At 36.6% G+C, this 18,754-nt stretch overlaps 1 protein-coding gene across 1 annotated transcript; it reads left to right on the top strand.

Moving 5' to 3' along the window:
• The first annotated feature begins 10,849 nt into the window (after nucleotides 1-10,849).
• LOC113345964 (wall-associated receptor kinase 2-like) lies at nucleotides 10,850-13,121 on the top strand. Its single transcript, XM_026589600.1, has 3 exons — nucleotides 10,850-11,325; nucleotides 11,442-11,618; nucleotides 11,724-13,121. The coding sequence occupies exons 1-3, from the start codon at nucleotides 10,887-10,889 to the stop codon at nucleotides 13,001-13,003; spliced, it is 1,896 nt and encodes a 631-aa protein (XP_026445385.1). The 5' UTR covers nucleotides 10,850-10,886; the 3' UTR covers nucleotides 13,004-13,121.
• The last annotated feature ends 5,633 nt before the right edge of the window (nucleotides 13,122-18,754 follow it).

The following is an 18,754-nucleotide window of genomic DNA, read 5'->3' as shown; positions in this document are numbered from 1 at the left end:
TCTTCTTGTTAAGCACTTTTGAGCAATAATAATGATTTTTGAGCGTGTTTCCAACATGATGATGAGCTAATTCTCCCACAACCAAGGCAATGAGGAAGCTATTTACGCATGAATGAATGGTAACCATTTTATTTTCTCTAATTTATAATTTATAATTCACTCAATCACTGTTTTTGCAGAGTTCTCAATTGTTTGCATAATTTTCGTCATTAGTTGTGATTCAATTAGATAGGTTATACTTTGATTAGATAATCTATGCTTAGGGGATACAATTAATTTTTGAGAATTTGCCTGATTATATGTGGATTAAGAAATAAGGGACTTACAAGATAATTAGAGTTTTGGGATAATTATCATCATCATTTATGCGTAATTGTGAAATCAGAGTCTTGGTTATTTTCTCAAATCTTGAAAACAATTTTGCAATACGTTTTCTTTACTTCTAAAATTTATTTAAATCTAAAAAAAAAATTATTCCCTTCACAAGTTCGAAAAGAACCCAGTTTTTACCAGTATCATTACAACTTTTGAAAATACATCAGTAATGCGACAAGTGCGTTACGTCCAAGAAAAACCCCATCTCGGTGATGATCCGCTCCCAAAAAGTATTGACGTCCATTACGCTCCACCACCAGAGATTTCTTATTGGGACCAAAGAAGTGACCGTAAAATCGATAGGAGGCTTTTGGACGAGGTGACTGAAGGTCATGAAGATTATGAAAATTACATGCCGTGGTACTTGGATTTTTCTCGTCCTACTGTAATTAGGGAAGAGACTCTTGAACAACGGGCTCGTAAGAGGAAGATGTCACCGAAAAACCGAACATCAAGTCTTATGAACTTTATAATTATTTTAGAGTTCCTCTTATTGTTTTAAGATTACATTATCGAAGTAGTCTATTAATTGTTTGTTGTTTAATTGAAAATAGATGGAGCATTTGAAGACTCTTTTGAAGATGATGTGTTACGCGGGAGAAAGGGGAGAGCCTTTGTCAATTGAAGAGAAAAATAAGCGCATTGACTATTCTAACAATGTTGACAACAAAGATTCCAACGAAAGAGAAATGTTCAAATAACGAGGGAAGCACAATTCAAAAGGAATGATAAACAAAAGAGGGCTCATACCCATGGTGGTGGTAGTGGTAGTAGTCGTGAAAATGCTAAACGGGGCCGTGGTGGTGGTAGTGATCGTGGTCTTGAATGAATGCATTACTAGTTTATTTCTTTATGTGTTAGACATTATGTCAAGGTTAATGGTTGGACAAATGTTTTTTTTAGGTTTATGGGAAATATGTTTTCTTATTTTGGACAAATGTTGGATTTATAGTTGTTGAGTGAATGATTTGTTTAGATATGTTAAGTTCCATTAATTTAGTCAACAGGGTGTTTAATGAATGGTTGTTAAGTTACAGTGCCGACTAACCCAGAGCCAGCAAGCTTGTGAACTGGCAGACTGCTGGCCATTAGGGAAGAAATGGTACAGTTACCAGGAGCATAAGAGTAATAAAATTACGACCTTGGCGACTGTATTATAGTCTGAATTCTAATGGAAAAATACCGCACTGACTGTATGCAGTATATTAATATGACCTTCTCCTGTGTTACAAAAATCATAAAGTCAGCAGGGTAAGAAAAATACGACCTCGCCAACTGTATGTTAGTCGGCATTTTAATAAACAAATGCTTTGACGATTATATGCAGCATAAAATAACCTTCTCATGTGTTACTAAAATTAAATAGTCAGCAGGGTAAGAAAATAATGACCCTGTCGATTATGTGTTAGTCGTTATTTAATTAAACAAATACCTTGCCGACCATATGCAGCAAAATATGACCTTTGATTTGTTTGAAAATTGTTTTATCCGGCAGGGTAAGAAAATTACGACCCCTACGATTAAAAATGGTCGGCATAGTAGGGAAACAAAAACCTAGCCGGCGAGTTCAAAATTCAAATTTTGCAAGTACAACTGCACTGATTGACTAACCTACCGACCATATTTGGGTATCATCCTATAAATACAATAATTTTATCTACGAAACAACACACCTATTTGCATATACTCTCCAAAGCTTAAATCATCATCTACTATTTCTAACTCTTCCAGTACCTCTAAATACAACAATGGCATCATTTGATTCAAATTAAGATCTATCCATCCCCAAAATATGGTACGTCGCAAATCGAATTAAAAATCAGGAGGTAAGGGTAGGTGCCGAAATTTTTTGGGAAAATGTATACAACAAATATAGGTAAGAGTTTGGGAATCTGAATGGAAGAAGTGCTCAACAAATCCATGAAAGACACCAAGTCATAGAAAATACGATACTTGCTTATTTAGCTATCCAACATCGGATTTTGAACGCTAGACACTTTAAGTTGTCCATTGAAAAATTTATAAGTATTTTTGTGGTTTATTTTATGTAATCCATGTTGTTTAATCTTCCTATTAAACACCACTAACAAAGTAAGTTTGTGTTTTGTTTTTGTAGCATGAGGTCGTGAAAGCGCGCTACTTGGAGGAAAATGGGGAAGCATTCGCATTTGATGCAACCTATCACTTCATGGAATCCAAAATTCCGGAGTATGCCCCAAAGATGATAGAGGGTGAATCGGACTCGGATTTCTCCGACGAAGATTGATGGTTTGAGAAGTTTTTGTGTAGGTTTTGTGGGTATATCTCTATGTAAATGATAGACGCATTTATGTGTCTAATATAGCTCATTTGTATATATTGTTAGTACTTGATATTGTACTTATTTGGTTATTTTATGTATTTGTAGGTGTTTTTGGAAAATAATCTCTTGCGGCGAATTTGGCTAAAAATGTGGTATCTGGACCTCCGTTGATAACGTACCGGAAGCGCCTCAGAAGTGTACCGGAAGTATCCCAGAAATACCCCGGAGGAACCCCGAAAAAAGTGCGGAAAATGCCTCAGAGGACACTTGCTATACGGACCCTTGATTTTGGATAAGGGGTAACCTAATTACTAAGGGGTGACCTATTTCCAGGCAGCTGCTAAAGGGAGAACAGCACAGGATAAGGGCACCCACCTTCTTCACGTTTTGAATTAAAAAAATGGCGGGAAAATGCATGCAGCGTCTGGCAGATTTGAAGATCGAATTTTGGACGTGATTTTAGGAGATTCAATTGCTGTATTTGGTACGTATGGACTCTGCATGACTAATCAGGCCTGATACAATCAATTGGACCCAACCAATTGGGCTGGAATGTCCGGGAGAAATAATCAAAGTTCAAACAGGACACGTACTTTCTGATTCAAGTTTCAAAGATTTGTGAGAGATATTTGGGAGAGTTTGACGCTGGAAATTAATGTATTTAGTCTTGTTCACGTCTTAAGAAGAGTTTGGTACCTATTTTATAGCTAACAGACGCGTACAAACACTGAAGAGGTGATTATTCTCTCAACAGCGCCGAGAAGAAAAAGAAAAGAAAAAGTCGGATTCAGTAGAGATTTTTGGGGATTAAAAGACTATATAAGAGTTGGTTCAAGTCAGAGAAAAGTTAGAGAGAAAGAGGAGAGAGTTCAGAGCCGAAACGAGGAAGATACCATTGATTGTTGCTGCTGCTGCTGCTGCAAGGAGGAAGAACGTGAAGAACAGACTCTCCAAGGACGTCGTTTATCAACAGTGACATCGACTGTCACCTGTGGGTCGTAGTTCTTCGACGACAACAGCACTTCAGCTTTGTCGTTGATTCTGGACGCCTTCTGTGGGTCGCAAAATTCTGTTTTACATCATTTTCTTGTCTTTCTCTTCATTGTAAAACACTTTTGAGCATCAATGAAATATTTTGAGAGGTTTTCCAACATGATGAGCAGCTAAATTCTTGGTGATTGAGGCAATGGAGGATCTATTCACTCATGTTTGATTGGTAAATTCTTTTTATAATTTCTTAATTATTTATTTTATTTAATTCACTTGAATCAATAAAAAAGAGATAAAAATGGTTTTCTTAATTAGCTGTGAATCAGTTTGATGTTTTATGCTTAGAATTAATTCTTTGATAAATCATGCTTAAGGATTACAATTTAATATTTGGACACCTTATAGATTAAGAAGTGATTTAAAGGAAAAAGAGCTAGATAATAATTATGAAATATTTTTGTAACCAATCAACTTGAAGTAATAGTCAATCCGGAGCCTTAGTTCATTTTAAATCTTGACATCACTCTTTGAAAATTAATTTGCTTTATTTTTATTAAATCTAAAAAAAAAGTTACCTTCACAAGTCCTAAAGAACCTTTTTACCACTACTCCTAAGTATAAAGACCCAGGGTCCCCTACCATTTCTTGTACAATAGGTAAGTATCGTGTTGAGAAAGCGTTGCTTGACTTAGGAGCCAGTGTGAACTTACTGCCATACCATGTGTACCTCAAGCTAGGACTTGGTGAGATGAAACCTACCCAGATAACACTCCAGTTAGCTGATAGGTCCGTTAAAATCCCTCGTGGTGTGATCGAGGATGTTCTTATTGAGGTCGACAAGTTTATTTATCCAGTGGATTTCGTGGTCCTAGATACCCAACCTGTCCCCGACCCAGAGAACCAAATACCTGTGATTTTAGGTCGCCCATTCTTAGCTACGTCTAATGCGATCATAAACTGTCGAAATGGTATCATGAATCTATCTTTTGGTAATATGACTATTGAGCTGAATATTTTTAATGTAAACAAGCTACATTCTGAGCTAGATAGCACATGTATTGAAGAGGTGAACATGATAGGAACCTTAGTTCAGGAGTCATTACCAAACATTGTATCGGAAAATACATTGGAGAGTTGTTTATCCCATTTTAGCATGGATTTCGATGATAATAGTAACATTGAACAAGTTAATGCTCTGTTGGATTCTGTTCCTATGTTAGATATTGATATATGGAAAAATAGGTTCGAACCATTACTAGCTTCTGAGTCTATCTTAATACCTTATTTAAAAGAGCCTCATGAGTTGGAGTCTAATTATACATTTTTAGGCCCACCCGAGTCTTTCCCTGTGATTATAGCTTCCGATTTGGATAGTGATCAGGAAAGTAGGCCAGAGACCGTGCTTCAAGAAAATAAGGAAGCCTTAGAGTGGACCATAGAAGATATGAAGCAAGCTGAGGATGAACCACCTGATTATGACTTAGAGAAATCAATTGACCTTTTTCAAGAACCCGATGGTCTAGAAATTAGGAACATTGTGACTAGTCATTGTAGAGGCACCCAAAATTCTAAGTTTGGGGGTAAAGAACTAGAAGAATCTCTTGAGTATTTTAAGGACTGGGAAGATCCGGAAATTCAAGCAATAATGAGAGGTTTGTGTGAGAGTAGTGAAAACCCTAAGTTTGGGGCTAGTAATGATTCTTGTGATCGTCAATTATCCCCATTAGAAGTCCCTATCTTGGGACTCGAGCCTAGTGAGGTATTCCATGAGTCTATTCAGACTCCACAACCCGATCCTCCTGATAATGTCCAGGAAAAAATCCATATATTAGAGACCCGTTTTTCGGATAAAGCTGTTTGCCGAGACACTCATATGAAACCCAAGTGGTCACCCGAGATAAATCCAGTTGTCTTGCGAGAAACTTTAGATCAGGTTGTGCTCTATCTGCTCATTTTTCTAATCTTGAGCATTTGTCTCCTATTCGTGGCAGTTCTATTTGGTCTTATGGACCCACAATTGTTTCGACTATTGGTATACGACTTTGGAAGGTGAAAATTCTTTTTGAGGTATTTGATGTCTAGCTAATGACTATAAATTTAGCGTTTCCTGGGAGGCTCCCGCGTTCATGTGATACGGTAATATCCTTCCTTATTTCTTTTCCCTCCAGTGGTAATAGTTTCTCCTTGTTCATGCTTTTAATTTCATCTTTAGAACATTGAGGACAATGTAAGATTTAAGTTTGGGGGTGGGGAAGAAACACTTTTTGTAACCTTTTTGCAATAAATAAACTCCAGAGCCTAGAAATTTATGCCTATTGAGGATTGCACTAACTAATCTAAGTGGATGGAAGCATTTTGATTGTAGGAGTTTGAGGAACCAATCTGATTAGATGGAAACATCTAAAGAGTCTATTCATAAAAGCACAGAGCTCAGGTGTTAGAAATAACATGATAGTTTCACCATATCTCGTTGAGTCCTTTTCACTTCTATTTTTTTTTTTTTTTTTAAACTATGTTTCTCTAAGTGATAGGTGGGGCCCACGATTCAAGTTGTTACCAATGTTAGGGTGAATTAGAGTGATTGAGATACCATGAAAAAAAAAAAAAAAAAAAAAAAAAAAGAGTTGAAAAAGAAAAAGAGATGAAAAAAAAAGGATGAAAAAAAAAATGGTAGTTACCAAAAAGAAAAAAAAAAAAAAAAAAAAAAAAAAAAAAAAAAGAAAAAAAAAAAAAAAAAAAAAAAAAAAAAAAAAAAAAAAAAAAAAAAAAAATTGAGACCAGACCATTTGACCAAAAGGAATAAATTCAATAAAGTCGACCACTGGTACCCTTGTATATGCCAGTTGTGTTGACCTAGAGTTAGGTTATCGACCACTGGTACCCTTGTATATGCCAGTGTGTTGATATTAGTCAGACTAGTATCTCAATCCATTAGGATAGGTTCATTTTGGCGGAGGCCTTCAGACAGATATGGGAAACGCCGATCACTTAGTAAACATCAAAACCATCTATGTTTTCTATATCCATCTTCTTGATCTATCCATGTGATTAGTTTTGACTCCGAATATGATGTCCATAGTGCAACTATCTGAGTAGAGCTCTATCACTTTATATGAATTTTAGTATGCTTGAGTGCAAACTCGTGTACAGCAATTGGAATTTCGCATCAGGGTACTTCTTCCTGTAGTCAATAAGTATGTCAACCAAGGAGATTCTTTAGTGCCTTCCAAGGTTCTGCGTAGATAGCTAAGGTCTGGAGTACAGGTTTTGTGGGTACACCTCTGGTAAACCCACCCGAGACTATAACTCGGCCACTAGGGCCACCTAGGGGTATAAAGGCTTATTGCATACGCTAAATGCAATCGACGATGCCTGCGACAGTGAGTTAGGATTTTATTTTGTAGTTTTGATTTGCTCGAGGACTAGCAAATAATAAGTTTGGGGGTATTTGATAGACGCATTTATGTGTCTAATATAGCTCATTTGTATATATTGTTAGTACTCGATATTGTACTTATTTGGTTGTTTTATGTATTTGTAGGTGTTTTTGGAAAATAATCTCTTGCGGCGAATTTGGCTAAAAATGTGGTATCTGGACCTCCGTTGATAACGTACCGGAAGCGCCTCAGAAGTGTACCGGAAGTATCCCAGAAATACCCCGGAGGAACCCCGAAAAAAGTGCGGAAAATGCCTCAGAGGACACTTGCTATACGGACCCTTGATTTTGGATAAGGGGTAACCTAATTACTAAGGGGTGACCTATTTCCAGGCAGCTGCTAAAGGGAGAACAGCACAGGATAAGGGCACCCACCTTCTTCACGTTTTGAATTAAAAGAATGGCGGGAAAATGCATGCAGCGTCTGGCAGATTTGAAGATCGAATTTTGGACGTGATTTTAGGAGATTCAATTGCTGTATTTGGTACGTATGGACTCTGCATGACTAATCAGGCCTGATACAATCAATTGGACCCAACCAATTGGGCTGGAATGTCCGGGAGAAATAATCAAAGTTCAAACAGGACACGTACTTTCTGATTCAAGTTTCAAAGATTTGTGAGAGATATTTGGGAGAGTTTGACGCTGGAAATTAATGTATTTAGTCTTGTTCACGTCTTAAGAAGAGTTTGGTACCTATTTTATAGCTAACAGACGCGTACAAACACTGAAGAGGTGATTATTCTCTCAACAGCGCCGAGAAGAAAAAGAAAAGAAAAAGTCGGATTCAGTAGAGATTTTTGGGGATTAAAAGACTATATAAGAGTTGGTTCAAGTCAGAGAAAAGTTAGAGAGAAAGAGGAGAGAGTTCAGAGCCGAAACGAGGAAGATACCATTGATTGTTGCTGCTGCTGCTGCAAGGAGGAAGAACGTGAAGAACATACTCTCCAAGGCCGTCGTTTATCAACAGTGACATCGACTGTCACCTGTGGGTCGTAGTTCTTCGACGACAACAGCACTTCAGCTTTGTCGTTGATTCTGGACGCCTTCTGTGGGTCGCAAAATTCTGTTTTACATCATTTTCTTGTCTTTCTCTTCATTGTAAAACACTTTTGAGCATCAATGAAATATTTTGAGAGGTTTTCCAACATGATGAGCAGCTAAATTCTTGGTGATTGAGGCAATGGAGGATCTATTCACTCATGTTTGATTGGTAAATTCTTTTTATAATTTCTTAATTATTTATTTTATTTAATTCACTTGGATCAATAAAAAAGAGATAAAAATGGTTTTCTTAATTAGCTGTGAATCAGTTTGATGTTTTATGCTTAGAATTAATTCTTTGATAAATCATGCTTAAGGATTACAATTTAATATTTGGACACCTTATAGATTAAGAAGTGATTTAAAGGAAAAAGAGCTAGATAATAATTATGAAATATTTTTGTAACCAATCAACTTGAAGTAATAGTGAATCCGGAGCCTTAGTTCATTTTAAATCTTGACATCACTCTTTGAAAATTAATTTGCTTTATTTTTATTAAATCTAAAAAAAAAGTTACCTTCACAAGTCCTAAAGAACCTTTTTACCACTACAACTACAACAACTTTTGAAAACCATCAGTAAACCCTCACGATACTATAACTCTTCCACTAGGATCGCCTAGGGGTTCAAAGCCTTGATGCACGTGCTAAGTGCATCCGTTATTCCTACGACAAGGAGTTACATTTTTGAATTACAACTTTCTAGATTCTGTTTAACCAAAAGTCGCCAAGGTTGTAAGATTACTACAATGCCGACTATACCTTATCCGGAAAGGTGAGAAATTACTACAACGCCGACCATAAGTTAGCCGACAAGGTAAGCAGTCAATAAGATGCCAACTACTGAAGCATTTACAACAGTCTCCTGTGTGTGAAAAATAATAAAGTCAACATTGTTATTTAGAATTAAGCATGCCGGCCAAAGTTAGTCGGCATTTTGTTCGTCGACCTCGACGACTTTTCATACTTTCAGAACTGAAAGTCTTGATTTCTTCTTTAATTTTGAGTATGATTTCATACAACAACTTTGCAATCTCCTTTTTAAAAGTGTTTGTGTAGTGTGCTTTCATTTCAGTTGCAGAAATTATTCTCAAAACAAATTTTTTTCATTAAAAATCTTCCCACATAAGTTCAATCAAAAACAAAATTTCAAAACTTAAATTCATAATTTCAGAAAATTTAATCTACTCAACTAATTAATTTAAACTCAGTTAATTAACCCAATCAAATTTTGTTAGTGTTAATTAACAAGGATATGTTAGACATTTAGAAAGCAGATAGTTAAAGGGTTTCCTGTTTTACTTCAAAATAATCCAGATTTTGTCTCGTTAGGTATACCCAAATTAATCTGGGTCTACCCCAATTTAACCTAGTAAAAAATTAGATTTACTAAAAGAATTTTGGAATAAATAATATAAAATATGGGGACATGAATAAATAATAAAAATAATAATATTTTTGTTTATCGAAAGTTTCCTCGGAAAGTGCACATATCTACGATACGAAATCCAACGGCTGGGAGGTAGCACCCCTACGGAAGGTGTCACGAGCTAGGGCACCCTCGTCGCAGCACGACTCAACGAAAGTATATGAAGCGAAATTCCCATTCTACTTCTGTTAGTCTTGAAGTCCCTATCATATTGACTCGAAGTTAGTGGAGCTTGTGAGTCTTCTAGTGCGATCGGTTATAAGGTGGACTAGTATATTTAATGGACCCGGCTAGACTTGAACTTACGTAGCTTAAGTGCTTGAGATAGAGTGTCTTGTGGTGTGACTAGTCTTCTTTCCTTTTGTTGAAATCTAGTTGTGCCTGTTCTAATCTGAGGCAGCGTGTCTGGTCATTGGCGAATAGTCTGTTATTCTTTACGTATGGGATCTGCTTTCATCAATAAGCAACTCTCGACATGCATTTGGGCCATCAGTTTTTCCTTGACTTTTTCTGCTGAACCATTGCTTTGTCTAATTCTATTGCCGTATGGAAAGGTTATATAGTATAATACAAGTGGTGATTATGTAAACTGATCGATAAATCCAATTATTTTTGACATTTAACGTGCAAATGAAAAATCCATCCAATCTGTAATGCCCAAAGATGCTACTGTCGGTTCCTTCTTGACTTTTCAGAAGACACTTCAGCTCCCTGAAGATAAGTGATCGTGAAGTTTGTGTCTGCTACGCCTAGTGTCTGCCTACATGTGTGGATATAAATACATTACAAAAAACACCAATGGCTTTACAGTTGGATGCAGAATTCAGAAAATCCAAAACCTACCATAAACTCCTGAACCAATGGCTTTATTACATTTACTTGGAAAGTTTCAGTTTTTCGTCTTGTTACTGCGGCTACAATTAGCATCTGCAGAATTTCCAATCCCTGCTTCTCGAGAAACTATCAAGCCTGATTGCCAAGAAAGGTGCGGGGATGTTAGTATACCTTATCCATTTGGTATCGGTGAAGGTTGTTTCTTGGACACATTGTTCGAAATTAAATGCAACCACAGTTTCAACCCCCCAAAAGCAGTGTATGGTGGCGGCCTTAATGTTTCAAATATATCAATACTCGACGGTCAGATGACAGCTGAAGTCTACATAGCCAATGAATGTTCCGATAAGAATATTTCCTATCATGCGAAAGCGACATTGGGAAAATTCACCTTCTCTAATACAAGAAACAAGTTTATAACTATCGGTTGCAACACGATGGCATTTTTAGGACTTAATGATCGGAGTGGTATTGGTATGGGGTGCATTTCAGTCTGTAATACTACAGAAGATACCACTGATGGGTCTTGCACTGGTATCGGTTGTTGTGAGGCCTCCATCCCAACCGGACTAATGAGATATTCAGCATCAGTTAGCATCATAGACAAAGAACTTAAGAATTTTTCTTTCAATCCATGTAGTTATGCTTTTTTAATTGAGGAAAATTCGTTCAGCTTCTCTTCGTCCTATCTCAAGGATTTCAAAAACAAAGGATCTGGAACTGTTCCGGCGGTGGTTGGTTGGACTATTGGTTACGATTCCTGCGATGAAGCCAAAAAAAACCCGACCAGCTATGTCTGTGGACTTAACACTGTCTGTATACAAGGCACTACTGCTCCAGGTTATCGTTGTAACTGTACACAGGGTTACGAAGGGAATCCTTATCTCAAAAGTTTAACTGGTGGTGGTTGCCAAGGTAATATATAGTTACTACTACCCGTTTCAAAAAAATAGGCTAGTTTTATGTATATATAATTAGTCGTCAGATTCAATCTATTGCAACATATTGACCTTTTCTTTTCTGTGGGGCAGATATCGACGAATGCAAGACTGACAATCAATGTACAGGACCAGATACAATCTGCACAAATACGAATGGGAGCTACTACTGCTCTTGCAGTCAAGGGTATCGTTCTATATTCAAAAATAATGGCACCTTTGAATATTGCCTTCCCCTTGATCAGAGTAAATTTTACAAGATTGTTATCGGTAAGTAGTTAAGCCGCTATATTAATACAACTTCTATTTTTTAGAGCAGTTTCCGTTAACTTGCATATCGTTCTCCTAACCGATCATTATTTATATTGCATGCAGGTGCCTGCCTAAGCTTTTCTCTTCTACTTGTGACTTGCTTCTGGTTGTACTGGGCGTATAGGAAAAGAAAACACATGAAATTGAAGGAGGAGCTCTATAAAAAGAATGGTGGTTTGTTTTTGGATCGACTCCTTAAGGAACGTGAAGATGATATCGAGAGTAGTACAGCTTGCGGTGGAGATAAAAAGAGGCGATCAATTGTGACAATATACAGCGAGAAAGAGCTAAGCAAGGCGTCTAACAACTACCACGAAAGTCAAATTCTTGGACAAGGAGGGTTTGGCACGGTCTATAAAGGAAGTTTATCAGATGGTGAAGTGGTTGCAATTAAGAAGACTAAAGTAGCAGATACAAAACAGAACGAGCAATTCATAAATGAACTTGTTGTTCTATCCCAAATCAATCACAGAAATGTGGTTCAGCTCTTGGGTTGTTGTCTGGAGAGCAACATTCCTTTGTTAGTTTATGAATTTGTTACAAATGGGACTCTTTTTGAACATTTACATGAATGTGATAACCGAGATGGGTCTACTATTATTTTATGGGAAAATCGTTTAAGGATAGCCGCGGAAGTCGCAGGATCGTTAGCGTACTTGCATGCTGAAGCTGTTATACCCATAATTCATAGAGACGTTAAATCCAGCAACATACTTCTAGACAAGGATTACAAAGCAAAAGTTGCGGATTTCGGTGCTTCAAGGCTAATTCCGACGGATCAAACTCAGTTAAGCACACTTGTTCAAGGAACTTTAGGGTATTTAGATCCCGAATACTTTCAATCAGGGCTATTGACGGAGAAAAGTGATGTGTACAGCTTTGGCGTTCTTCTTGCGGAATTATTAACAGGTAATAAAGCAGTATTTTCTCCGGGGAGACTCGACCAAGATAGAAATCTGTCAAGTTATTTCCTTACTTCAGTAAAAGCCGGCAGGTTGTTTGCTATTCTCGACAGTAAATTGGTACAAAATGATAATGAGCAGATCAGCAGTGTACATGGGCATCAACAGATCCAACAAATGGCTGAACTAGCACAAAAATGTTTAAGAATGAAGACGGAAAAGAGACCTACAATGAAAGAAGTAGCAATGGTGCTACATGGATTGATGAGGATGACTTCTGCTTACGGCGCCTTGGACGATGAGGATATAGCAGACAATAATAGCAAAGAAGATGCCATGGTTTTGTTAAAATCGTCGGAATCGTTGTGTTACACGGATAGCATAACAACAATTGGTGATAGCAGCAGAGGAATATTGGCATTAGAAACTGAGGGACGTTAATGTGTATTTTCTATTTCTGGCATAAAAATTCTGTAAACCCAGTGGACTTATCTGATGGTCTTCAAATCTAGCTACAAGATGTTGGGTGTAATGATCAATAACAAAGAAAAATCAAATAAGCGAAAGTCATCCATACTTAGCTCCTTTATAATGGAAGTGATTGCTTTGACAAAACGAACAAGCTCCCCATATCTCCGCAACAGCAATAAGGCAAAACTTCACAAAACAGAGTGAGTCACGTGTTCAACACGTTTCCCTTAAGACATTAGCGCCCGGCTGCACTCAAAAGTGATACTCTAGCCCTCACAGAATGGATATCTCCAGGATAAAACACCCTAATACACCTACTATTAACATATGTAGTAGATGCTCAACTTGAGCTCAACTCCGAAAAAACCATTAAGGAAAATCTCGAACGCTTAAGGAAGCAATATAAAAATATTTTCCTTTGGGGGTCTCTAAAATATAGAGAAACCCCTTTCCCATAGATTTTACAAAAGTAGTGAATTTGTTTATATAATTGACAAATACAACTTAAGTAGCGTAACTTCCGGATGTGAGACTAAAAATCTTATATAATCTCTTAAAACAACTAAAGAGTGGAAATTCCAGGACGTGGCACTAATAATTTTTTCATTCACAAAATAAACAATTCATTATTATTTTATTAAAATCTTTAAAAATCAATTTTATTAATCGTTTTTTCCAACACAAGATTCATATGTGTGTTTTGATGATTAGGCTTAATGACTATGCTTTTTTTTTCTGCCTAAGTTTCAACATAATGCGTTCTGCGCCAACAAACCTTTTACACAAGGCGTTCTGATATGATTCATACGACTTGATTTCAAGTCCCCCGAGATATAGAAGCATTCAAATGTACAGATATCTCTTGCCATCTGAAACGTTGGAACGAACTTGGACATCATCATATTCTCACCCTATACACTGAAATTCATCAAAGGAACACGATACAAGGCAACTATATATGTGGAGAGGAGGACCAAAACATAAAGCAAAGTGTATTTTCTAGCTCAAAGGCCTAGAAAATGAGCACCCAAATTACACGCTCTAGGAATATAGCGGCATTTATAGCTTTCTTGAGAAAAAATCAGAAAGAAAAGTGTCTTTTCTAGCTCAAAGGCCTAGAAAATGAGCATATAGCGGCATTTATAGCCTTCTTGAGAAGAATTTGTATCCCGTGCAACTCCCTACTTCTTCGTTTTGGGTCTATAAGGAAACACAAAAAGCCAGCTGGGCCATTCACCATAATAAATATATTCAGTAGTACAAAAAGCACCATAAAAATGATAAATAAAATCAGTTTTCCTGCAGCACATGCGTCGAAAAACCCTTTAAGGTGATCAATAACCCCAACGTCCCCTCTGTCCAAATCAAGTATCATCGTCCAAAGATGCGAAACAAAGAACAACACTCCCATAAAGCAGCAGACTCCAAAGAATACATAAAGTGCAAAAAACATAAGCTCTGTTTGAATACAATATTCTGGCTGCATGGCTGTTAATATGGACAGATCACCAGAGGCGATACATCCAATTGAAATTCCCATCAACACGACAAGAAATCGAACTTGGGTGACGGATTTCTCGTTCATAAACCCGCATATAACCAAAAATATTATAGTCAGAGACACAAAAAACGCCACTGCATTGGTTACCATGTAAATCAAGTAGTTGGTTGGGTATTTATAAGCTAATATAGGATATCCAGCATATCGTATTAGATAAGGGAAAAAAACACCAGTGATGCTTTTCTCTCTGTTGGTGTAGTTTGCAACAATATCACCGAATTCGACATCATCCAACATCAAAAATTTTACTGCCATATCGGAAGAACGTTTATTCAATTTATTCCCAGCAATAGTTTGTATTAGTAATTCTCTCAAAAACCATTTAATATTCTTGCTACGAGTGCTCTTGTTAGAATAATAAGGACCATCCTCAAATCCTGAATAATCTGGCAACAATTTTTCTATGTACCTATCCAAAAGTATCATATCTAAACATATGATCAAGATAATAAGCAAAAGTAACAGGGTTAGTACCAAAGTCAACTTTAGAATCATCTTGCCAAGCACCCCCCGGCGGGTCCATTGCAGCCTGAAAGGCGATTCCTGCTATCAACGTTGCCACAACCATTAATGTGTTGACTCTCTCTTTCAGTCCTTCATGAGCACCATGTTTTGACAAAATTTTACGCTTCTTGTTGCGTCCAAGATACTCAAGAAACCTGTTTTCAAGATCATTCTTATCATTTGGTGTTAAAGTATTCAAGGCTTCATTAGCGTCGTCTTTTTCAATTTTTGTATTACTACTCTCCAGTAAATACTGTATCATCTGCAAACATGCATGTAATGTAACACAACATAGAAGCATGCGTATGAAAATTTAAGTGTACCTCAATTTTTCCTGTTTCTGCAGCAAGTTGTAAGACAGCTTTGCCATTGTCGTCCCTGGAGTTGATAATAATACTTGGATCCGAAGTCCGTGCAAGCGCCAACTTGTTTACCAATAGCTCGAGGGTCTCAACACAGAAGTGTAGTATGGTCTCACCATTTTCATCATTCCTTTGGTGAATTGCATCTGGTCTTTTTTTAATTAGTACTTCCATAATACTAATCCGATAGTTCATAACTGCTAGATGCAGCGGTGTTCTTTTATCTTCATCTTTAATTGTACAAGCACTATGATCGGAATCCAACAACAACTTCACCATCTGTAGACTTGCTTTCTCTGAAGCAAGGTGAAGTGGAGTCCATCCTCGGCTGTCTTGTTTCAACGCAAGATCAGGGCTCTGAGATAGAATAATTCTCGCAAATCTTATGTCACCAGATATAACTACAATGTGTAGCGGAGTTCTACAGAAACCAGTGGATTCCACGTTCAGATTATTAAGACGAGGATCTTTCAACATAGTCCGGCAATAATCACCAAATTTTCTGTAAAATATCCCATAGCCACGCCATTTAAACTGCTTCCTCTTTGTCTCTCAGATTAATTTACTTTGCAAGTGTATAGTCATTGTCTAAGTGTACATAATATACTATTGCTTTGGTTTTATAGTCTTGGTGGGAATGGATCTTATAGTCTTGGTGGGAATGGATCTTAGGATCTTTCACTTATTTATTTTCCATGAATGAATAAAATAAGACCTTTAGTCCCATATTGGGTATAACTAAAGAGGAAATCCACTTTATAGCTATTCCATTATGGATATCTAGTAAAATAACGTGGGTGGGATAAAATATTTTTGTTTTCAAAGGTTTGGGCTTAGGGCCCGGGCTCGTGCTTCCGCCATTGAAAGGTCAACCAACATTTACCTTTTTTGGATAAAACTCTTCTGATTTATTTCCTAAATTTAGATTTGCATTTATTGTGGGGGGCGTATGACCTGGAGAGGATTTATTTATTTTTGTTTTTATTTTTATGTTGACATAATGTGCAGTTAATTGCGTAGCTGTTTCTTACCGTTTTGGAAAAAATTTGAATTAATGAAAATATATTTTGGTTTTATTATTTTTATTTTCTCTTTTAATGCACATTATTCTCAACTATCTCTCTTCTCCACTGTATAAAGCCTTTGGTTTCTTCATTCCAATTTGTGTCCAGAAGAAGCTATTATCCTTCTTCTTTTCATCTCTCTCCTCCTGTGTGGTTTTTATTTTTTGTGTCATTGTTGTTGAATTCGTAAGAGTGGACAAGTATAATAATGTTAACGGTACTTGTAAAGGACAGTTTTATCCTGGATACGACTTCACCACAGGGTATAGACATTACTCATTATTGAAATGTACCGATGAACTATCGTGTTAAGGACAGTTTGATGATCAAGTGACAATGTCCTCCGTTTGTTATTTTTCTTGAGTGGTTTTTTTTAAGTCTCAGAAATTTATTTCTTCACATCATTATTTTCAATGTTTTGTTGTTACACTTCCAACATACTTAAAATATAAGCGAGTCGCATTGCTTGGTTTTACGCCATTTTGTATTCATTTTATTGGCAATATCCTCGAGCAGGTGGTTTGCGCCTGCCAATGTTGAAATTTAATATGCATCCAAAAAAAAAAATCAGTACACTAGTGTTGGTTTTCTATTTTTTAATTTTCTTGGACGGATAGAAACTTTTCATCAGCCAGAAAGAAACAAATTATTTTTCTCGACGAAATCTGTCCAGTTGAGTCCAACATAGATATCTCAATGTATTAGCAATCTAAAGCAGACAATGAAATACTGTATCTTTAAGTAATTCAAGGCTAGTTATTGGTTTCATTAGTGTACGGGTATTGGGTAGATCATCACGAGAATAGACAACTACCAAACCATTTCATACGGGATTACCACGAAATATAAAGACTTATAAGTTATAATGATAATGCTAATTATCCAAGAGTAATGCCATTAACTCCCACCTGTATGATCAAAAAAAAATAGGGCTGTCAATGGAAGAATATCCGTCGGATATTTGGATATCCGATATCCGACAGGTTAAGCATTATCGGATATTCGATATCCGAGAATATCCTATAGGATATCAAAATCAGATATCGATATCCGATAGGTTAAGCTATCGGATATCGGATATTTATCCGATAATATCCTGTAGTCACAAAAAATGAAAAGAACCTGTAATCAGAGATGAAATTCAAGTTACAGACTTACAGTGTAATCTGTAATCTTTAATCTGAGGCGAAATTCTCATACATACCATCTGAATTGTCTTCAAACGCATAAACAGTCTTAAAACGTTACACTTAAGTAGCTATGTCTCTAAGTAAGTCTCTTATTCACACACATACATGAAAATAAACACAAGCAAATGCTAAAGAAAGTAAAAACTGGAAACACAAAGTATGATAAGTACTGTGTGTCTCTGTCACTCTCATCTCCGTCCTCTGACTCTCTTGTCTTCATTCGTCTTCGGTTTCCAAATTTTCCACATCTGCATTATAACAAGTCATTGAAGTCGACATTCATATAAGAATAAGATACTCATCATAAAAATTTAAAATTAATTATTCAAAAGTTAACTGATAAGATTATAACACACATTTATTCTCAAGGATATATAAATTTGTTGCTCGTGTAAGGTGGATCACCGGTCAGCGGAAATACCAGATGCGAATCAATTTGGTTAGTCCAAGTATAACGGCATTAGGTGAATGCAGTTTAATTTAAACTCTATGAGCTAAACACCTCAGTTGAAAAAAATGATGCGTCTCACTAACTCTCATATAAAACTGTAGGAGGAGCAAGAAGGGCTGTAGAAGAACCAATTAAGAGGTTTGATGGATATATTCTGCACTGTCAAATGACTACTGATCATCAAAAGAACAAACTTGGTCTTGGAGTTGGTGGTTTTAGTCCATATACAGGTGTTAGTGCTGGTTTTCAACATGAAGATGAGAAGCAATGCATCTCTCAATACCAACTATTCTGTGCAAAGTTAGTGCAGGTTCCTAGAGATACAGGGGACTTTGTTCCGCAGGGAACTTAAAAATTTGTGAAGTTATGCACCACAAAACACAGAAAAATACTAATAATACATGATAAGCTTTTAAGAGACATGAGAATACAACATCTGGCTAAACTTCACATCATTTTTCTAATCAAAATACTAACAACACTTGGAGATTACAACTTACATTCTTCTTCTTTGCTGCTACTGGAGTTTTAACACCTTTATTGGGAGTCTGCAATAAACATTAACAACAAGAGATCAGTACCTGAGTTC

This window comes from Papaver somniferum, unplaced genomic scaffold, assembly GCF_003573695.1.
Source record: "Papaver somniferum cultivar HN1 unplaced genomic scaffold, ASM357369v1 unplaced-scaffold_84, whole genome shotgun sequence".
NCBI lineage: Eukaryota > Viridiplantae > Streptophyta > Magnoliopsida > Ranunculales > Papaveraceae > Papaver > Papaver somniferum.
The sequence above is the reverse complement of the archived record's forward strand: the minus strand, read 5'-3'. Positions and strand labels throughout refer to the sequence as shown.